Source organism: Castor canadensis, chromosome 2 (assembly GCF_047511655.1).
Source record: "Castor canadensis chromosome 2, mCasCan1.hap1v2, whole genome shotgun sequence".
NCBI lineage: Eukaryota > Metazoa > Chordata > Mammalia > Rodentia > Castoridae > Castor > Castor canadensis.
The window spans coordinates 96,122,614-96,145,877 of NC_133387.1; the positions used below are offsets into that span (position 1 = coordinate 96,122,614).

A 23,264-nucleotide genomic window follows, 5' to 3' on the forward strand; every position below is an offset into this window, starting at 1 on the left:
CAATAAACTGGGTGTGGTGGCCTGCACTTGACATCCCAGCTATGTGGGATTGTAAATAGGAGGATCTGGGTCCATCCTGGCATGGTCAAAAAGTGTGAAAACATACCGAGAAATAACGAAAGCAAAGGGCTAGAGGTGTGGCTCAAGTGGTACAGCACCTGCCTAGCAAGCATGAGGCCCTGAATTCAAACCCCAGCATTGCCAAAAAAAAGAAAGTCCAAACAAGTGATTAGAGGATTAAAACTTTCTGCCCTATCACCAAGCTCTGGTGAAAGAAAATGGTGAGGGAACAGAGATTGAATAATAAAAAAAAAAAACCACTTTAATCTCCAACTGTTTAACAAACACCTAATAAATATCAGCCCTTGTTGCTGTCTCCTTTTCATGAGTTGTTTTTTTTTTTTTTTGGTGTTACTGGAGTTTGTACTTGGGGCTTCACACTTGTTAGGCAGGTGCTCTATGCCTCCAGTCCTCATGGTTTTCCAAAACTGCCAACATTTAACAAAAAACTCAGGAGTCCTTCAATTTATAAACAGTTAAACAAACTGTGGTACATGCATTCAAAAAGGTGCGATACCTTTCTTCATCCAACATGGGGATCACAACTGACACTTCTATAACAAAAAACAGGATAACAAGAGAAAAGTAAATTTATTTAATCAAAATTTTACCAAAGCTTGAGGGTATAACTCATTGGTAAAGTGTATGGTTAGCATGCTCAATGACCTGTGTTCAATTCCCAGCAGCAAAAATGTTTTAGGTGACAGGGGAACCTACTCAAGTGAAGACCTAAAGACTTAGGGAAAACTAGTGAAGGACAGACTGCGGGAGGTCAAGGAGACACTTCTCCTCCCTAGGGAAGCATCTGAAAGGCATCTCCACCCTCAGGCAATGCAAAAAAGGCTATAAAACCCCACTCTCCACCCTGACCCGCGGAATCACCGGTTTCAGGGTCCCCCTGCATTCTCCAATATGCAGTCTTTCTCTTCTCTTCTCTACAAATAAAATCTTTCCAACCTCTGCTGTTAGAGTGTCTGTGCTTTCATTCTCAGAGCAGGCTCAAGAACCCTGAGCACCTGAAATTTCTGCGCATGTCATCCGTGCATCACTAGTTTCTCTCTCTCTCTCTCTTTCATCTGGGAAATCAAACTCAGGGTTGTACATATTAGGTAAGCACTCTACCAATGAACTACACCCTTAGCCCAAAACTCTATGTTTAGGGTTGAGACAGGAAATGGGCTTGAGAAGTAGAAACCAGAAACTCAGAAACAAAAATTGTATTAATGTTTAACCTGATTAGAAATGCACAGACACCATGTTACAGGATGGATATTCTCTGAAGCTCTGATCAGAAGACTCCTAGACACTGTGTCTCCAAGAGAAGTATTTAGATAAGATTTGCAAATGTAGTGAAAGTGATAGTAAAGGGGAAGGGAAGGCACCATTAAAAAAAGCAGCAGTAGACCCCAGCCAGGTAGGATAGAAGCACATAGTGGTCTTTGTTTCAAAAGGCTTTTATAAAGGGATGGCTTAAAGAGTGCCTGCTAGCATGCAGGAGGTCCTGAGTTGCAACCCCAGTACCACCAAACAAAAACAAAAACAAAACAAAAAGGGCCTTTATAAACTGAAAAGGCAAACATCAGGAAAAATCTGGGCAGTCTTTGCAGGAGGGCTAGGGTGATTGGCAGGTTTGATTGACAAGCTCTTGTCATGCAACATGGGACACTCTGTGCATGCACTTACATAACTCTTGGGTATTTTTATTACATGTATGAGACAATCAATATTCATGTTGTAAGCAAAGGGTTTTTACCTGAGAGGTAATAGACCATGGAATTCCCCCAAAGCCTGTCTTACAACTGCAAAGGATTTACAATTGAAAAGGGCTCTGCAAAGACTAAGGTTTTACAAATGAAAAGAAGTTCACAACTGGGAAGGATAACATTGGGTTGAGAGAGGAGTTTAGCATGAAATGCGCTGAAAAAAGCCACTCAGTGCCTTAAAGTCCTCATGGTTTCTCTCCTATTTACTAGCCTGACTCAACCATTTTCTTTTCTTTCTTTCCAGTTTTTATTTGCATATACTCATTGTAGAGGAGGGATTCATTGTGACAATTCTGAATAACCTCACCCTGTGCATTGGTTAGATCGCTCCCAGCATGTCCTGCCCTACCCTCTCTCAGCCCCACTTAAAGCATTTGCTAGAGGTTCCATCGTTCTATTTCACATATGTATGTGAAGCCCATCAACCATGTTCCCTCACCTTCATCTCCTGCTTTCATCCTCCCCTCTCCCACAAGTACCCTCCTCCACATTGTACTTGTTTTACAGTCCTGTCTTTCATTATTAATTCTCAAAGTCAATGAAAGCTGGGTGTTTCAATTCACCCCTGCTGTGACTATAGTTTACTTTGTGTTGGAATTTCCGGTGCTGAAAACAGACACATGAGAGACAGAAAATCTTGACAAGGCAATTTCTTTTAATGAAAAGGATGTAAGCATGTGCTCACTCTAGCTGAGCAGACACGTGAGCACAAAATGGCTGACCCGTGCCTCCTTATATCCCTGACACAGTCATACCTGCCTCTAACCCAGGATTTGTCCAGGTCAAAGGTTCACAGTCTTTCCCGATTGGCTAAAAGGCTTGGGGAATGGGTTAGGGCATGCAGTTTGGCAGGCAATGGAGTTGTACAGGAATCCAGAAGAAGAAGCAAGGACCCTTTAAATATGCAAGTCACCTAAGATGGCAACCTGAGGAATTTTTAAATAATCTAAGAGGGTAACAAATACTTTGATAGAAAAGATCATTTTTCTTACGCTTTGGTCAGTTCAACCCCCTCAGTTACTCTTCCTTATCCCTTCCCTCCCATCCTCCCATTCAATAGCTTTCAGTACATATCATTATGTCCTTTATCTATGCAGATGTAATGTATTTTAATATTGTTGACTATCATTCTCTTTTTCTTTCTGTTCCATAGTGTAGTTCCCTATTATAAATATGTTCTACATGTAAATGTATATAAGATCATGTTTGTTTTTGTATATATGCTTTTTTTTAGATCTATCTTTCACATATGAGAGAAAATATGTGGCCTTTGTCTTTCTGAACCTGGCTTACTTCACTTAACACAATGCCCTCAAATTCCATCCGTTTGCATTCAAACCACATAGTTTCATTCTTCTTTATGGCTGAACAAAACTCAATTGTATATATATACATATGTATCACAATTTCATAATCCATTTATCAGTTGCAAAGCATCTTGAGTATTTCCATGGCTTGGCTATTATGAATAGAGCTGCAATAAACATCAGTGTGCAATTGTCTCTATTGTATCCTGATTTATGTTCCTTCAGGTATATGCCCAAGAGTGGTATAACTGGATCATATGGCAGTTCTATTTTTAGTTTTTTAAGGAATCTCCATATCACTTTCCATAATGGTTGTAGTAATTTACATTCCTGCGAACAATGTATAAGGGTTCCTCTTTCGCTGCATCCTTACCAGCACGGCTATTGATTTTATTCTTGAAGATAGCCATTCTAACTGGGGTGAGATGAAATCTTAATGTAGTTTTAATTTGCATTTCTTTTATGGCAAGAGAAGTTGAGCACTTCTTCATGTATCTGTTCCTTTGAAAATTCCCTATTCACTTCATGTGCCCATTTCTTCATTGGGATATTGATTCTTTGGGGGTTGAGTTTTTTTAAGTTCCCTGTAGATTCTGGATATTAGTCCCTTATTGGATGAATAGTTGGCAAAGATTTCCTCCCATTCTGTGGGTTGTCTCTTGAGTCTAATGACTGATTCTTTTGCTGTAAAGAAGCTTTTTAGTTTGAAACAGTCCCCTTTCTCTTAATTGCTGAGACATTAAAGTTCTATTGAGAAAGTCATTGCCAATGCCTATATGTTCCAATGTATTTCCTATTGCCTCTTGTAGTTGTTTCAAAGTTTCAGGCCTTATATCAATGTCTTGATCCACTTTGAGTAGATATTGGTACAAGGTGAAAGAGATCTAGTTTCAGTCTTCTACATGTGGATATCCAGTTTTCTTAGCAACACTTATTGAAGAGGCTGTCTTTTTTCCATCATGTGTTTTGGGCTCCTGTGTCAAAAATTAGTTGGCTGTAGCTGCATGGATTTATGTCTGGGTCTTCTATTCCATTGGCCTTTTTGTCTATTTTTGTACCAATACTATGTTGTTTTTATTGTCATGTCTCTGTAGTATAGTTTGAATCAAGGACTGATACTTCCAGCATGGGACTTTTTGTTCAGAATTGCTTTGGATATTCGAGGTCTTTTGTGTTTCCATATGAACTTTAGGATTGATTTTTCTATGTCTATGATGAATGTTCTTAGAATTTTGATAGGGATTGTGTTGAATATGTAGATTGCTTTTGGTAGTATATCCATTTTCACAATATTGATTCTGATCTACAAGTATGGGAGATCTTTCCATCTTCTGTTGTCTTTGATTTCTCCCTTCAGTGATTAATAGTTTTCATTAAAAAGGTCTTTGATTTCCTTCATTAAATTTATTCCTTGGCATTTTTTTTTGAGGCTGCTGTAAATGGAACTCTTTCCTTGATTTCATTCTCAGTATGTTCATTGTTGGTGTGTTCAAAACTACTTATTTCTATACAATAATTTTGGATCCTACTACTTTGCCAAAAGTGTTTAAGATTTCTAAGAGTTTTTTGGTGAAGGTTTAGCATCTTTTAGGTATAAGATCATATCACCTGCAAATAGGGATAACTTGATCTCTTCATTCCCTATTTGAATCCCTTTTATTTCTTGCTTCTACCTTATTGCTCTGACTAGGAATTTTAAAACTATATTGAATGAGAGTGGGGACAGTGGATGCCCTTGTCTTATTCCTTACTTTAGTGGAAATGGTTTCAGTTGTTTTCCATTTAGTATAATGTTGGCTATAGGTTTGTTGTATATGACCTTTAATATGTTGAGTTACATTCCTTCTATTCCTCATCAGTGATTTCAATGTGAAAAGGTGTTGAATTTTGTCAAAGGCTTTTTCTGCATCTATTGAGAGGATCATGTGATTCTTGTCTTTGCTGCTATTTATATGCTGTATTACATTTATAGATTTGCATATGCTGAACCATCCTTGCATTCCTGGAATGAAACCAAATTGGTCATGGTGTATGATCTTTTTGATGTATTGTTGAATTTGGTCTGCCAGTATTTTGTTGTGAAATTTTGCATTTATATTCATTACAGACACTGGTTTATAATTCTCCTTTTTGTTGCATCTTTGTTTTTTGGGTTTTTTTGTTTGTTTTTTTGTGACACTGTTGTTTGAGCTCATCGCCTCCATCTTGAGCCACTCCATGAGCCCTTTTTTGTGAAGGGTTTTTTCAAGATAGGGTCTCATGAACTATTTTCCGAGGCTGGCTTTGAACCATGATCTCTGCCTCCTGAGTAGCTAGGATTATGGGTGTGAGCCGCTAGTGCCTGGCCTCTTTGTTGGGTTTTGAGATGAGTGTAATACTGGCTTTATAGAATGAGTTTGGTAGTGTTCCTTCCCTTTCTATTTCCTGAAAAAAAATTAGAAGTATTAGTATTAGTTTTACTTTAAAGGCCTGGTAGAATTCAGCCATGAATCCATTGGGTCTTGGGCTCTTCTTTCTTGGGAGACTTTTTATTAGCGCTACAATCTCATTGCTAGTTATAGATATATTTAAGCAATTAATAGCTTCTTAGTTCAATTTTGTTTGATTAAATGCATCTAGAAATTTTTTCATTTTGCCTAGATTTTCCAGTTTACTTGAATATAAGTTTTCAAAGTATTCCCTAGTGATCCTCTGGATAGCATTAGTATTTGTGATTATGTATCCTTTATCATCTTTAATGATAGTCAGGTTACCTAAGGGTGTATTTACCTTGTTAATCTTTTTGAAGAATCAACTTTTTGTTTCCTTGATTCTTTGTATAGTTTTTTGGTCTTGATCTCATTAATCTCAGCCCTGATCTTTATTATTCTCTCTGGCTGCTGGTTATGGGTTTGGTTTGTTTTTGTTTTTCTAGAAGCTTAAGCTGCATTATTAGGTTATTTGAGATCTCTCTCTCTCTCTCTCTCTCTAAAATATAGGTACTTATAGCTATAAACTTTCTACTTAGCACAGCGTTTACTGTGTTCCACAGGTTCTGGTAGGTTATGTTTTTGTTCTCATTAGATTCTAGAAACCTTTTGAATTCTTCCCATATTTCTTCAATTACTACTGGTCATTCTGCAGAGCATAGCTCAGCCTCCATGTATTTGAATATGTTCTGTGCATTCTTTTGTTGTTGAGTTCTAGTTTTATTCCATTGTGATATGATATGATATACAGGATTACTTTTATTTTCTTAAATTTGTTAAGACTTGCTTTGCATACTAAAATCTGATCTATTTTGAAGAAAGTTCCACGAGCTTCTGAGAAGAATGTGTATTGCTTGGTGGTTGGACAAAATACTCTGTAGATGTTTATTAAGTCCATTTTGTCTAGACTGTCTATTAATTCTGGTGTTTCTTTATTGATTTTTTTGCCTGGATGACATATGTATTGTTGACAGTGGGGTACTGAGGTCTCCCACTATCACTGTGTAGGGATCTATGTGTGCTTTTAAACTTTGTCTTTTTTTTAATTGGGTGCACCAATGTTTGGTTAAGAATTGTTATTATATTAAGAATTATTATTATTATTGAATAATAATATCATGAATTCCTTTAGTCTTTGTTTGTTGTGGAAGGTTTTCATTTCTCCTTCAATTAAGTATTAGTTTTACTAAACAGACTAGTCTAGGTTGACAGTTGTTTTCTTTTAGGGTCTGAAGTATATCTTTCCATGACCTCCTTGCATTTAGAGTGTATGTTGAAAAATCTGGTCTTATTCTAATGGATTTGCTTTATGTGCTTTTGCTACTTTCAGCATTCTTTCTTTGTTCTGTACATTGAGTGTTTTGATTATAATATGTCTGGGGATGTTTCTTTCCTGATCCTGATGGTTTTGTGTTCTGTAAGCCTCCTGTCCCTCCTTTCCTCAAAATTGGTGACATTTTCAGCTATTATGTTATTGAATAAGTTGTCTGTGCCTTTAGTTTGTATCTCTTCTTTTTCTATACTCTTGATTCATAGATTTGTTCTTTTGATGGTGTCCAGATGTCTTACATGTTCCATTCATATTTTCTTAGTATTTTTTTCATGGTCTTTGACTGCTTGATCGAATTCCTCTACTTTATCTTCTGCTTCTGACATTCTAATTTCAACTTGCTCCACTCTCTTAGCCAAACTTTTTTTTTTTTTTTTTTTTTTTACTTATTCATTATTTACTCTTCATTTATTTAGCAAACACTTACATGGAGTTTATATAGGCAAGACAGATACACTGCTAAGTGCTTTACAAATATTCATTAATTTAATATGCTTGACAAACCAATGAATAGTTATAATTATTCCCCATTATAATCATACTGAGATTATATCTTTATTGGTTATACAGCACACTTCGTGTTCTTTAAATACATAAGCCAAACTTTCAATTGAGGTTTTTATTTGGGATATTGAGCTATTCATTTCAAATTGGTTATTTTTCAGGATTTCTATATCTATTGATTTCTTCTTTCATATTGTGCATTGTCTTCTTAATTTCATTCATCTGTTTGAATTCTCTGAGTTCAGTTAGTTGTTTATTCATATCCCTTTTTGAGTTCAGTCACTAATTTATGTGCCTCTTCTGTGAGCTCATTGATCATTCTTACTATTATTTTTTAATTCAATATTTGGTATTTCCTCTTCTTCGCTATTGATTTAGTGGTGGAGTTGGCTTTTGAAGGACAGATGTTGCTTTGTTGCTTCATGTTTCTGTGTTGAGATTTGCTCAGCTGGGGTTGTTTTTGGTTGGAAGTTCTAATTCCCTATGTCCCTTTAGTTAGGGCTTTCTGAAAGATTGTGGAGGACTGTGTGGTGGTTGAGCTCTGGTATGTTTCCTTGTGTCTAGATGTGGATTAGTGGCTCAGTAGTTAACTCTTCAGTTCTTGTTCTCAAGATATTGAATGCTACCCCTGTTCCACAGGGCAAGGAGGTTTAGCTGCTGAAGCTGTCACAATTATTGAGCTATAGCCTTGAAATTACAGTAATCCCTAACAAGGATCAATTACTGCCATTGCTCCTGTATCATTAGCTGTATACTGGAACAAAGATGGATATTCATAGACATAGAAGATTAAAGGTAGAAGGAGTAGTAATGGGAAGGAGGTAAGCATGATATCTCTAGTAGATAACATGAGGTGAAAGATTTGTGGCAGAATGGAGTGGCAGCTGAGCTAATAGAAGGGTTAACTAGGAAGCAGACGGATATACAGAGGGGTTCAGTAATACTGAAATGGGTAAGAAAGGGAGGAAGGATAACAGAGAGTTGAACAGACAAATGTAGACACAACAAAACTGCAAAAATATCTGGAAACCTATTCATCTATTAAAAGTATTGGTAATGAAAGAGGATTGTGAGTGGGCAGATAAGAAAAGGGGAAATTAAGAGCTTGGGAGTCATTCTAGTTGTTGATAGGTGGAAGTATAAGTTGGAGAGAGTGATATAAAGGGGAGAAGAAGAACTGGTTTAAGGTTGCAACTGAAAGGTGGGTTACAGAGCTCTGCTATGATGACTATTGAGGTGTGGAAGCATGGAAGGTAGAACTAAAGAGGAAACTGGGGGGTAAGAATGCAAAACTGCTGTGGGAGTGTACAGAAAAAGAAGATACAGATAAATGAATAATAAATCTACATCACAGTCTTTTGGTATACTTTTAATATTGTTGGGCTGGGGGTACACTGTGACATCTACAAAAGTTCTTACAGTGTATCAGAGTTGAATTCACCCTCTCCATCCTTCTCCTTTATCCCTCCTACTCCCATTCCTGGACTAGTTCAACAGGTCTCATTTTTCTATTTACATACATGAGTGCCTATTATTTCCACCATGTTCACCCTCCTGTATCTTTTCATCACATTCTTAACAGTAGCATACACAAATTTTATGTATAAAATTGCAAATTTTCTAGTGTTCTTCTGAACAGTTGTTGATCCTTTTCCCTCCTTCATGTCTGAGTCTTTCAGTCCACTAGAATGGTGTTTGATGGTGGTGGTGGTGGGAGTTGGAGATCTAAGCATGGTCTCAGGAGTTTGTTCTGTCACCTTGCCAGTTTCATGCCATCACCTATTGTAGCTTTCCCTGCTCTCAGGCTTCCCAGTACTTACAGTCTGTAGTTATGCTCAGAGTCAGGTTTTTGTCAGATGGCCTCACCGATGGAAGTCTCAGGTGCCAGCAGCTTTTTGCTGGTAGGTTCTGTGGAGGCCTTCACTGCCAAGGGTGTGTGTTCACCTGGTCTTTGTTCAAAGATGCTCCACACAGTGTACCTCCACTTCTGCTCATTGGGTTCCAGCAGCTTTCCTCAGCAGGTCTCATGCTGGGCATGTCTCCTATTTGGGCACCATATGATTCCTATGGTGAAGATTTACAGCTTCCCCTCCCCCACTGGAGGGAGCCAGAGTAGAGCTGCAGGAATGGGCTTCTGGGATGGGGTCAGGGAGAGTGCAGACCTGCAAACCATTTCTTCACGTGTTTTGTTGCTTCTCTCTTTGTTGTCTTTTCTTTACACCTCACACTCTTGCACTGAGCAATAACAAGCAGTAAAAAAATGAAGTCCCTCCCCCACCCTCATCTTCACTTTAGATGGTTTTGTGTCCTAGGGATCATGCATGCATAGTTTCAACTCCTCATGTACTTCCTTTCTTTGATGTGGAAGATGGTCTTTAAAAGTCACAAGAAGCAGAAGTCTATGTTGCAAGGACTCAATTTACTTAATGTCTCCAAGCTGAGCTAGTAACTTCAAAACACTACGGCAGCAAGAATGATTGGGATATACCAGGTGTCTAGAGCAAAGAGGATCACTTTTCCCAAGGATTGTTTAATAGGACTCCCCTGCCCTTCTCTTTCCAGCATGTATCCACCTGCCAAATAAATTCATTTGCATTCTTCCTATGTGCCTGTGCTTTGCCTATGAGGTACATTTGTACTTTCTCCTTTACTTGCTGAATAAATCTCTACCAGTCTCTTACTCTACATCTTTTTCTGAAATTATTATTCTTTGCTCATAGACAAGGATCTAAGGGCCAAGATGAGGACCTCCACTTTCTCAGGAACCTCCCTGAGACTTTCAATGACCCCTGTGAAATCATCAATGAAGAACGAACAGCCATATAGCAATGTAATTGGACAAAAGGGATATGATCTAACAGTAATAGACTGAAATAGATTGAGAGGGAAACCCAGCAAGTCCATATTATTCTTGGCTTCTCTGTGTGGCATTCCTTTCTTCCAGGTATAGGACAGGAAACCTGTCACATGAGGGTCTTCAGGGACAATGGGAAAGGTCAGAAAGTGACCTTTCTAGGTTTGAAGTACTGGATTTTCCATGGCCCTCCTTAGGGAAGAAGAATTCTGTTTCTATGAATCACCTGGGAGAAATAGATACAGGAGACAGAAAGGCTTCAGAATGTGAGGAAGAGTGCAGAAGGTCAGAAAGACCTTTCTTCTAAAGGCCTTTCCAATTTCCTTCAGTTCAAAGTACTCAAAATATACCAAGGCAACATCCTTTGGGGTGTTGTGTTCTGAATCTTGAAATTTTATTGTGTGTAGGGGAGGGAAGACTTTCTACTACCTTCCAAGGGTTCAATAATTAAATTTTTTTCTTTTCTTTCTTTCTTTTTTCTTGGTGAGTCTAGGGTTTGAAGTCAGGGCTCCATGCTTGCAAACCAGGTGCTCTAGTGTTTGAGTCACACTTCCAGTCCAAAAACTGACAGCAGGCAGATTGACAGGAGACACAGTATATAAATTTATTTTATGCATGGGAGCATCACAATAAAGAAAAGTCAGTGCCCTAAACCCCAGTGAGATCTGGAAGCTTATATACCCTCTTCATAGCGGAGAATGGGGGAGGGTATAGGCAACTTGTGGAAAAGTGAATGATCTTGTGAAAAGATAAATGGGTCCTTAGAATAGATGATAACCTGTGACAATGTCTGTCTGAGTTAGTATGGATTCCAGTCTCCTCCAGTGTGATCCAATTTAATTCCTGGTTGATGAATTTCCCAGGGAGGGGATCTATAACAATTGAGTTCCTTTAGTCTGTCTTTGGGTAGACAAGGGGAGTTGGCAGAGAAACTCTGCCCATTTCCTCTGCTCCCCAAGTGTCCTCAGTTCAATGTAATCAGAATATTAAGGCAATATATTTTGGGGTGACATTTCTTGAACACCTCTGTATGGGATACAATTGAGCAATAGAAAAAATATCAAGTATTGAGTCTCACAATAACAGATGAATACAAAAGGCATTATGCTAAGAAGAAAAAAGAAGAGGAGGAGAAAGAAGAGGAGGGGGAAGGGGAGAAGGAGGAGGAAGAGGAGGGGGAGGAAGGGGAGGAGAAGGAGTAGGAGGAGGAGGGAGAAAGGGAAGAGGAGGAGGATGAGAAGGAGGAGGAGGAAAGGGAGGAGAAGGAGGAGGAGGAGGAAGAGGAAAGGGAGGAGAAAGAGAAGGAGGAGAAGGAGGAGAAGGAAGAAGAAGAAGAAGAAGAAGAAGAAGAAGAAGAAGAAGAAGGAGAAGAATTATTACATACTTCCATTTTTGTAACATTCTTACAATGGGAAAATAACACTGATGGAAAACAGAGCAGTGGCTCCAGCTGTTAAGGTTGGGGAGAAGGCATGACTATAAAGGGGTAATACAAGGGAATGTCATTGAGGTGATGGATCCTCAGCTTTTTTGTAAGTTTTGTTTTGTTTGTTTTTTGAGTCAGGGTCTCAATGTATACCCAGGCTGGCTTCAAACTCAAAATCCTCCTGCACAGCTTCACAAGTACTAGGATTACAGTTGTGTACCACCACACCTGGCATTTGTTTGTGTGTTTTCTTTTTGAGACTGTGTTTCACTTTGTAGCCCAGACTGGCCTGGACTTGTGATCTTCCTGCCTTGATCTCTTGAATGTTAGTACTACAGGCATGCACCACCACACCTGGATCAAATTATTTCAAAATGAAAAACTTTAGATACAGCACAGTGATAGAATGTTTGCCTACCACGTGTGAGGTCATGGGTTCAATTCCCAGCACTGAAAAAGGGAAAAAAACTGGGAAAGAAAAGAAGGGGAGGAAGGATGAAGAGAAGGAAGAAAGGAAGGAGGGAATGAAGGGAAAGGGAAAGGATGGGAAGAAGAAAGAAAAAAAGACAAAGAATACTCTCTGCAATGGGTTTTCTTTATGATATGAAGAAAAGAATTAGATAAAAATGGAGTGTTGGTTGAATGAAGAAAAATACAAACAGGTTAATAAATTTATAATGGATATTAACATATGTGGAGGAGTTTTTGAAAAAATACATCACTTATTATTGCTTATTACTTTATATAGCATACAAACTGGTAAATGACTATACTTCAAATTTTGCAGCATGTCTTAAAAAAATGTAACATATCTTGGCCAGGTATAATTGTACACGTTTGTAATCCCAGCTACACATAAGGTGGAAAAGGGAGGATCACAGTCCCAGACAAAAAGTGGGAGACCCTATCTGAAAAATAACTAAAACAGAAAGGGCTAGTAGTGTGGTTCAAGTGGTAGAGCACTTGCCTAGCAAGTGCAAGACCCTGAATTGAAACCAGAAAACAGAGAGAGAGAGAGAGAGACAGAGACAGAGGGAGAGAGAGAGAGAGAGAGAATTCAGCGCTCCTGTGTTCCTGGTCCAGATGTATTCCATAACATTCGAAGTAGATATAAAAGATCATAAATAATGAGGCCAATAGAAAAAGACAAATTAGAAATGAGGTAAACTTAAAAAAAGTAACAAGGCAAGATAGATAGAAAATTTTATTTAACTTGCTTTTATAGCTAAATTCTATTACATTACCAAACTACTGTTTTGGTATATTTTTAAGTTACTCTTGATTTCATTCAGGTACAAGAAACCAATTCCTTAACCTTATAAAAGAGTAAAATGGTAACATTTATTTATTTAAAAAATGTTTTACTGGCACCAGTGGTTCACACCTATAATCACAGATACTCAGGAGGCAGAGATCAGGAAGATAGCGATTCAAAACCAGCCTGGGCAAATAGTTCGTGAGATTCTAGCTAGGAAAAACCCTTCATAAAAAAGAGCTGGTGGAGTGGCTCAAGGTGTAGACCTTGAATTCAAACTCCAGTACCAAAAAAAAAATTTTTTTAAAAAAAAGGAAGTGGGTGGTGTAGCTCACAGCTGTAATCCCAGCTACTTTGGTGACTGATTGGGAAGATTGCTCTTCAAGGTCAGTCCAGCAGTTAGCAAGACTTCATCTCCATAAAAAAAAAGGTAGGCCTGTCATCCCAGCTTTAGGTGAGAAGTGTAAATAGGAGGATTGTAGTACAGGCCAGACTGGGCATAAACAGCAAGAATCTATTCCAAAAACATCTAAAGTAAAATGGGCTGGAAGCATGGCTCAAGCGGTAGAGCACCTGTCTAGCAAGTGTGAGACTGAGTTCAAACCCCCTACCATAAAACCAAAAAAAAAAAATGGGGGAAAGATATAATCCTTACCTTTTACCCCCCCACCATGCCATCCCTGGCATTATGTCAAGATACACCAATATATATTTTTCATTTATTCAATAACACTTATTGAATGCCTACTATATCCCAGGCGTAATTCTATTATGTATGTGTAGTAACTTTTAAAATTTAGGATCTTATTAGAGGTTAAGATACTGTTTGGAAATTTATGAAATGCTATAATACATTCTACTGCAATTTAAAAAAAAATAAACTGTGTTAAGAACAGTTAACATGAGCCCAAGAATAGTGTCAAATATCTGTAATCCAGGCACTCCAAAGGTGGAGGCAGGGGAATCATAAGTTTGAGGCCAGCCTGGAATTGTGATAGGGCTAGAAAGATTAAAATTATAGGTAAGGCTAAGGTCCATTGAGATGTCAACTTCAGAGCAGTTAACTGATGAAGATGGGAATATAGGAATATGTGGGGAAAGTACCTGCCAGGCTGAAGAGAGAGGCAATGCAAAGAAGACTGAGTTAGCAGCATGAGTGACATGTTTCCTTTCTTCTTTTTTGTTTTTCTGACGTTTCAAGAACAGCAGTGAGCACATGGTTACTGAAACAAACAGAATGAAGGACAGGGATGGCATCAGAGAGTTTAAGGAGAGGTATACTTCACTGAGTAGCCTTGAAGGTTGTTGTGAAAACTTTTGTATGTGTGTGTGTGTTACTGGAAATTGGATCCAGGGCCTCCTCACACATGCTAAGCAAGCACTCTACCATGGAGCTACATCCCTAGCCCTTTTTATTTTACTTTGAGACTCGGTCTTGCTAAATTGCCTAGGCTGGCTTTGAGCTTTCAATTCTCTTGCGTTCTCCTGAGGAGCGGGGATTACAGGTGTGTACCGCCATGTCTGGTCCACTGGAGGGTTTTGACCAAGGGTGCAACAAGATCTGATTTACTGTATAAATGATCACCCTGGCTATGTGTGTGAAGAACAGACTATAACAGAGAATGGCTAGATTACTGGTAAATAATGTAAAAGGCAACTGAATAATGTAGAAGAGATGAGGGTAGAATAGACCAACATGGCTGCAGTGGAGGTAATAAGAAGTGGTCAGATTCTGAATCTGACCAAAACATTTCTTGTTTTGGCTTTGAGACAGTGTCTCCACTATGTAGTCCAGGCTGGCCTTCAACTCCTGATTCTCCTGTCTCTGCTTCCTGAGTGCTGGGATTGCAGGCATGTCTGGATATAGTTTGGGTTGATGTGGTGTGTGTGTGTGTGTGTGTGTGTGTGTGTGTGTGTGTTTGTGTGTGTGAGAGAGCGGTCAAAGACAAGCAAGGTTTTTTACTTGCATAACTGGACAGATAGAATTCCACTAATGAAACAGAATGCAATGGGTGGCATTGGTTTGGAAGGAAGATAGAATGGGTCTGGCTTTGCACACATTAAATCTGGGATGTCTTTGAGACATCTAAGTAAAAGCTGTCAAATAAAAAGTTGAAAATGCCTGTCTGTAGTGCAGGATATTGTTCTGGAAAAGAGAGTCATCGGGATTTACTCAAAGTTATAAGACAGGAGGACACTCTGAAATACTGAGGCAGAGAGAAATGAACACATAGAAGGACTGTGCTCTGGAGTACTACAGAAGTCAAGAAGAATAGGAATGCTGCATCCAATGGAATCAAAGGAAAGCTAGGAGTGAGTTATTTGGAAGTGAAAAAAGTATGTCTAGAGAAAAGCAGTGACCAGCTATATCAAATGCTGCTAATAGATCATAAAGCATGACTAGGTGGAGATACTGTTACTGGAAAACCAGTCCCCTGGCATCAATGCCAATTCATAATTCACAGGCTTTTGAGGAAAAGGAAATAAGGTTTATTGTTTGTCAAATGAAGAATCAACCTCTCAAAGATCTGTCCTCCCACTTCTGAGAGAAAATGTCTGCTTTTAAAGGTGAGTTCAGGAGCTCAGCTTGACTGCGTGACCAGATGCATGTTTGCCATGGCTCTCCAGGTGTCCAGGGCCACTTCTCTGAAGCTATATGTCTTGGCTGACAAGTTTATTGATCTGGCAGTCAGAGAGAGATAAGGGGTAGATGACTGCCTGGTCTAATTGAAGAGTCAAGGGAGTTAACCTTGAACTCTCCAGCATGTAGACAAAGAGAAGAAAAGTACCAGTTTAATTAACAAGCAGAGTAAACTGACCCACGTGCAAGCTGGCTACACCAGTTTTTCCCTTTTGTAGTCCCAGTTACATTTTCCCCACTGTCCATTTATTCCTTCCATTTCTATGGCTAAGGGGCATTGCAATCATCTAACCGTTTCCTGCCTTTAGTTAATTCCTGGAGTGAGTGCTCCTCAGCAAAGCAGCTTTTAAGCCCCTGTTACAGCACAAGTTCCAGTTAAAGACATAGTCAAGCACAAAAGTTAGTGGACACAAGTGAAAAAAGTAAGTGATCCTCTGCTCACATGCTGCAGTAATCAGTTCAAAAGGCTCTCATAAAAAGAAAATTGGAAAGGAAGATCTGCTCCATACCCAAAGAAACCTCTCTTTTGCCTCATACAGCCACAAGAGGAAACTTCATGGGCCAGTGTGGATAACATACTAAACCACTGAGAAATGGGGCAAGAATTTTTCCCATCAATGCTTCTGAATGATACAAAACAAACCAAAAACCAAAACAAAAAGACCCCAAAAGGATAAGGGATATGGCACTGTGCATGGTAGCCCATGCCTGTAATCTCAGCATTAGGGAAGCTGAAGCAAGAAGATCACAAGTGTGAAGCCGGTCTGGGCTATAAAATAAGACCATGTTTAAAAAAAGAAAAAAAGTGGCTCACACCTGTAATCCTAGCTTCTCAGGAGTCTGGAGATCAGGAGGATTGAGGTTTGAAGCCAGCCTGGGTAAATATTTCCATAAGATCCTATCTCGAAAAAACCCATCACAAAAAAGGGTTGGTGGAGTGGCTCAAGGGGGAAGCTCTGAGTTCAAGTCCCAGTACCACACACACAAAAAAGAGATATTGCTTCATTTTGAATTTAAACAAAAGTAATTGCATTAGATAAAAACAACTATAATTGAAAGTAGACTGCTGGGAATGGCTCAGTGTTAGATGGCTTGCCTAGCATGTATGAGGCCTTGTGCTCAGTCCCCAGCACTGAAAGCAGAATAAAACCAAACTCAAATATCTTTTCTGGGGATGTAACTCATGGCATAGTACTTGATTAGCAGTACAAGGCCTTGGGTTCAATCCCTGGCATAGCCAAAAAACAAAACAAAACAAAAAAGAAAACATCTGTAATGTGACAAAAACCTTGAATACCTTTGTTAGTGAACAAATTCTTTCAAGTTGGTACAATGAAGAGAAAATTTCCATAACATGTAAAACTGTAAATGTTCTATACCAAACACTAATTTGCTGTTATGGACTTCCAATGTTAAATTGACGATCTATTTCTGAATGTAGACTCTTCAATGACCCTGTAAGAATTCAGGATGGTCAGAGCCTCACAGTGTCATCAGCTCACTCCTAGACGCAATGACAGAATGAAGGCTTCAAGCAAACATTATCTGATTAACATCATGATGCATAGGTTTGACAAAAATTGCAGCTTAGGACCTGGGCATTTGTGGCCATCACAGCACATACAAATCCTGAGTATGACGTAACCTTATTTGGCCTTGTATCCCACTCTGGGTGCTTTATCTGACCTGGTGGGGTGGGGAATTCCGTGGAGTGCAGAGAGTTGGTGGCACTTCTAACAATGGACCCTCAAAAGTAAGCACATCACATCAGACTATCAGACTGCTTCTTTCACCACAGCACCTGGATGTACTTGTATGCACCCATATTGGCTTACCTGACAGCTGCTGCCAGTGAAAAGGATGAATGTTTTTTGTTGTTATTATTGTTTTGCAGTGCTGAGAATTAAATCCAGACCTTCAGGTTTGCTCTACTACTGGACTATGTCCACAGGCCCAGGATGAATGTTTGCTTGTTTGTTTGTTTTTGTGTGTGTGGTGTTGGAGATTGAACTAAGAGCCCAGCAAGTGCTCTATCATTTGAGCCACATCCCTTGTCCTTTGCTTTTATTGTGTTTTTTAGATAGGGTCTTGAGTTAACTTTACCAGAGCTGGCCTCGATCCTCAATCCTCCTACTCTGCTTCCTGAGTTGCTGGGATTATAGGCATGAAACACTATACCTGGCCCCAGTTCTGGGGTTTGAACTCAGGGTTTCGGACTTGCAAAGTAGGCATTCTACTGCTTGAGCCCTATCTTCAGTCCACTTTGCTCTGGTTATTTTGGAGATGGGGTTTCGTAAATTATTTGCCTGGCTAGACTCAAACCACAATCCTCCTGATCCGAGCCTCCTTGTTAGCTAGGATTACAAGTGTGAATCACAAGTGCCTGCTGAATGCATACTTTTTTTTGTGGTACTGGGGCCTGAACTCTGGGCCTACACCTTGAGCCACTCTACCATCCCTTTTGTGTGATGGGTTTTTCGAGTTAGGGTCTCAAAAATTATTTACCTGGGCTGGTTTTGAACTGCAATCATTCTGATCTGTCTCCTGAGTAACTAGGATTACAGGTGTGAGAAACCAGCCCCTGGCTGAATGCATTCTTCTAATAGGGTACCCCCCTCCTTTTTCCTAGGACCTCTGCCAAATTACATTCCAGGACCTTGGGCTTGCTAAGCTTTGCTCTATTCCTGAGTTACACTCCCACCCATAATTACTTTTTCGTGAAAAAATGGCTAGAACATGTCTGTTGCTTCTCTTCTTGCTTCTCAGTATGGGAGAGCAAAGCCCAGAGGAGTTATGATTTTCCTAAACCACACAGCTAACAGATCTTTGCTTCTGCCTCCCTCTCCCTGGTCTCTAAACTCCCCATACCAGAGCAAAAATGAGGTAATACATAAGAACAGTTTATAATAAATTCCATTACATCAGATTCCTACAGATTTTTCCCTTTTATCCTAGGTGTTATGTTCCATTGTGAATAATAATTCATGAAAAGACAAAAATGGCTGGGAGTGTATCTCAGTGGTAGAGCACATGCTTATCATGCATGAAGTTCTAGATTCAATTTCTAATATGGTGCAGGTGCACACACACACACACACACACACACACACACACACGGACAGGGCCCTCGTGTTCCTCGGGCCGGAAAACGAAAGGCCACTAACATGGCTGCAAGCGAGCTACAGAAACATCTTAGGAAAAGCAGCAGTGCTGCATTTTGCCCTTGTCCCTTTCTGTAGCTGGGGCTGTGCAAACTCAGCCTGCAGATTATTAGGCATAGATGTGCTTATGTCAAGTTCTCATAGGCTTCTCATACTCCACTTCCCACAATTTCTTGCCAATTTTTCTCAAAGACCATAATAGGAACTTACATAAACTGTGTTGGCATCAGAGGACAAATCTTGTTCACAAAACAAAACATAGAACAGGCACTCATGCACCCAGAGTTTAATTCCAGATTTTTTTTTCATTAGATGCCAGATGTCTCACTTTTCTGGGAATTCTCTTCCTACATATTTCCCTATAAGAATGCCTGACAAGGGTCCCAGAAATGTGGCAGAGGGAGCAAGAACATAAGGCATAGAGGAAAGCAATTCTTAGTTTCGGAACACATCACCTCCAAATGTTATAGGAGATCAGAATATGCCACCCCAACTTAAGCTACTTCAATACCCAGCCAAAGCAGAAACAGTTCTTTTTACTATCCTTCAACTACTTAAAATAAAATTTAGGGCTGGGGATGTACATCAGTAGTAGAGTGTTTACCTGGCATGTACAAGGCCCTGGGTTTGATTTCTAGCTCTGCAAGAAAACAAGTTTAAAATTCTCTTTTGCGTAGAGGAAATTTACATCTCCAAGGAAATTTTCATTAGTAAAGGTATCTGTACCGGGAAGAGAGCCACATGAAGACAACTTTTATCATGAGAGATCTTCAGTGCTTCCTGCAGGTGTACATGGTAAATACTCTACCATGGAACCACACAATCGTCCCTCTCAAAGACTTTATCTGCACAAGGAATCTTTAGTCATCATACTTTTCTTTCCCCACCATAATTTGCTTCCATCACCTCTTAAAACAGTCAAATTTGTAGTCCCTTCAGTAGCCTATAGTGCTTCATAAGTCTTAATCACTCAGCCTTTTCTTTTATTCTTCTATTTTTTTTTCTATTTGACCACTTATTTGAGTCATATTTTTGTGGGACTGCCATTGCACACATATGTAAACTGTTTTTCTCCTATTAATCTGTCATATGTCAATTTATTTCTTGAACCAGCTAAAGAACCTACAAGGGTCGAAGGAAATAATTTTCCCTCCTTCACAACCATTCCCTCGTCTTCCTGCTGGAACCTGCTCCACGTGACGGGCAGAGCGCCCCGCCAAGCAGTACCACCAGCTGCAGAGTTGGAGCGAGTCCCCCAGGCGGCTCCCCTGCACTCCTGTCAGCCCCCGGAGACAAGCAGGGGAAGCCACATGGACCCCTTGGAAGGCGCTAGGCGAGCGAGGACCGCACGTCCCGCTGCTCACACGGAGGAGGAAACCATGGAGGCGCAGGTGAGTTGGACGTAGAAGAAAACGGACCGCCGGAGGAAGGGACACCTCCCGACTCCAACCCAACTCCAAACAACCGTCGCCTTGTTGTCATAGCACTTAAAACCGACGTGACTGCGCAAGTCAGACGCCACGCCGCGGAGCCTGCTGGGCCTTGTAGTTCGGAGTGGCCGAGGGGCGGGAGGCCCGGACGGCTCCTGACTTGGTCGTTATTGGAACCCGATTTCTCTCTGGGCGGGGATCGCCGGAACCTCTACCTACTCGTCCTTCTGCAGAGACATAATTAGCACAGCTTCCCTCACTGTCCAGCTTCAATTCCTCAGACCCAGGCTGTGCGGAAGTCCCGCCTCCCGCCCAGGGTGCGGACACAGGCCACGCCCTCCTGTGCCCTCCCTCTTCCTGCCGCTCGGCACTTGGAGGCGGGCCCTTCTCGGGGGCGGGGCCTGTCGCGCGGGGCAGGGCGGGGCGTCGGGGCTTCTCAGTGGCACGCGCGGCTCCTGTGTCTCTGCAGCTCGCTTGCAGCCGCGCGAGTGGCCTTTCGTTTTTCGGCCCGAGGAGCACGAGGGCCCTGTCCATGGACCGCGCGGCGGTGGCGAGGGTGGGTGCCGTAGCGAGCGCCAGCGTGTGCGCCCTGGTGGCGGGGATGGTGCTGGCCCAGTACATATTCACCTTGAAGAGGAAGACGGGCCGCAAGACCAAGATCATCGAGATGGTGAGTGCGGGGACTCCGCACCCCAGAGTGCGAAGGGACGAGCACCGCTGTCCGTCCCGCCTTGCCTGCCCACGTCGTGCCGCCGCTCGAGTGCGGAGGGGGAGCCAGGGGCACGGGGTTCAGGCCGTGGTTCTGAGACTTAGGCGCACACAGCGCCGGGGACCCGCCGCCCCGCGCCCTACGATCCCGCGGGCTCAGGGACAGGGCTGATGCCCGGCCGCCGCACTCGGTGGTGGCCCGTGGTCTTTGTTAGGTCTCCATTAGGAAGAGGAAGGCAAGAGTTAGGTGCTACGGAGATAAACTACTTGGTGCTGCAAAACCCGTTTCTCCAGAGATAACCTGCAGCTCCTGGGCAGGTTGCACCCTTTCTCCCCACACCCTATATCTCACCGTTGCAGCTAATCCGATTCAAATTCCCAGGGGGAGTTGTTTATACACTGGGGCTGCCGTGACTTACAATAAGAAAACATAGTATCTTAAGTGTTGTAAAAAATGCCACTCAAAGCAATGGCAAGTCAGAATAGTTTGTTTTGTATGTGAGTGTCATTCCTTCTTGTTTCACACTCCCAAGAAGTAGCTTTGTGATCTGTTTGAAATTTTCTTTGGGAATTTATTTCCAAGTTTATTAGAATAGTGTGTTTCAAGAATTCCATTTGAGGGGCATTGTAACTCTTTGTTCCGAAGTTAGGTGTGTTTAGTTTAGATTTGTTGTTTAATTAGATCCGACCTCCGCAAGACAAGTCTGGAGTGCGTAACCCTGAGTAAACTCCATGGAGTATGCTATACATGGAGACAGCTGGAATCAGATGTTTATGACAGAAATAAGTTGAGAATATTACTAACTTAGGTTAGACTATTTTGGAATAGGATCAGACTGCTGAGAGATGATTTCGTGTACATGGCGTAATATTGGGTATATTTTAAAGTAAAAAAAAAACTATCTTCCACATGTCTCGTATTCCTAGATTTTGAATTAAATTATTTTCAGTTATTATTATAACTTATTTTCTCTCTGTATACTCTCAGTAGCAAATATTTCTGTCTCAAAAGTTTCATTTTGTTCATGTTGCAGTCCTACTTAGAGAACTACAAGGGCTTTCTTTTGCCCCTAGCTCAAAATTTGTAATGAATATGTGGAAAAAACTAATGGCTGTCTTTCTGTATGTACTTAAGCTGTGGGTTGGTCTTTCACAAAATCCTAAGGAACAATTTGCTTTATTGAGAAAAGTAATGAAGACCCATCAAGAATGCAACTTGTTTGTACTGTAAAAATCAGCCCACCTTTACCTATATACATGGTACGTTATTTAAATTCAGACTGTAATATGTGTGTAGTCGGCTAGTAGCCTTTCAATAGAAAATGAGAAAAATGCTTTACGTTTTTAACTTTTGTAATTTTAATAGGCTGCTTCTTCATGTGGGAAAAGTCTTTGACTGGGAGACCCAAAATGTGGATTCTAATCCTGTTTCTTTCTCTTTTTAACAGCCATGTTTAGGGACCTGCTCTACCCATTCCCTACTCTCTTTCCTCAGAGAATCTGTATGCATGCATGGCCAGTCGACAGACATAACTATTCTGGTTAAAGCTAATGGAAACAGAGATAACTACCTAACCAACGTGGGCTAGGAAAACTGACCTCTGTGACTTTCTTAAAATGATGCATTGTCTCTTAGAAGTTTTTAGTTGAGAGACACAGGGAGTTGCTAGTGAGCCTGCAGTGGAAATGTCCAGTAGGGCAGAATCCTAAATATACAGAGGAAGCTAGGGGCTTGGGGAGTGGCTCTAGTGGCAAGTGAAAGGCTCTGAGTTGAAACCCTAGAACTGCCATAAAGCAAAAAAAAGTAGTTCATGCCTATAATCCTAGCTACTCAGGAGGTAGACATTAGGAGGATCTTGGTTGGATGCCAGCCCAGGCAAAAAGCAAAATACCCAACACAAAAAGAGGCTGGCAGAGTGCTGAAGTTGTAAAGCCCCCTGCCTGGCAAGCATGGAGCCCTGAGTTCAAACCCTAGCACCACCAAAAAAAAAGGTAGAGAGGAAGGAATATTCTAGCCTTCCCATATACTGAGGTAGCCAATCCAAAGATGCTGGAAATGTTTAACAGCAGAGGTAAGAGGTAAGAGGAGCCATTTAGTGAAGTTAGCTGTTTATTTCCTTCCAAATCGGATTATTCAACCTTTTGCATGTTCCCTGAGTCTAAGTGACAACTACCTTTACCTATTAATGGAGCTAGTTTGGGTAGATTTCTCTTTCTTGTACCCCCAATGTCTTTAGGATTACTAATTTATCATAGTCAAACAATTATTTAATTTTGAACAGTGAAGGAAACTTTTATTCTTAGTCAAGAGTTCAAGAAGTGGGAGATAAACTTGCAAATCAGCTTCTCTTCAAATA

The 23,264-nt window shown here is 40.6% G+C and overlaps 1 protein-coding gene across 2 annotated transcripts in view; it reads left to right on the forward strand.

The window, feature by feature from the left end:
- Window positions 1–20,612: 20,612 nt before the first annotated feature.
- Nt5c3a (5'-nucleotidase, cytosolic IIIA) overlaps window positions 20,613–23,264 on the forward strand; it is a 57,220-nt gene continuing 54,568 nt past the window's right edge. The window contains exon 1 of one of the 2 annotated variants that reach the window (XM_074065330.1): window positions 20,613–20,869. In XM_074065330.1, coding sequence (XP_073921431.1) covers window positions 20,732–20,869 — 138 coding nt within the window. In that variant the 5' untranslated portion in view covers window positions 20,613–20,731. The remainder of the gene's footprint in view (window positions 20,870–23,264) is intronic. The other variant, XM_074065329.1, reaches the window with a different exon arrangement.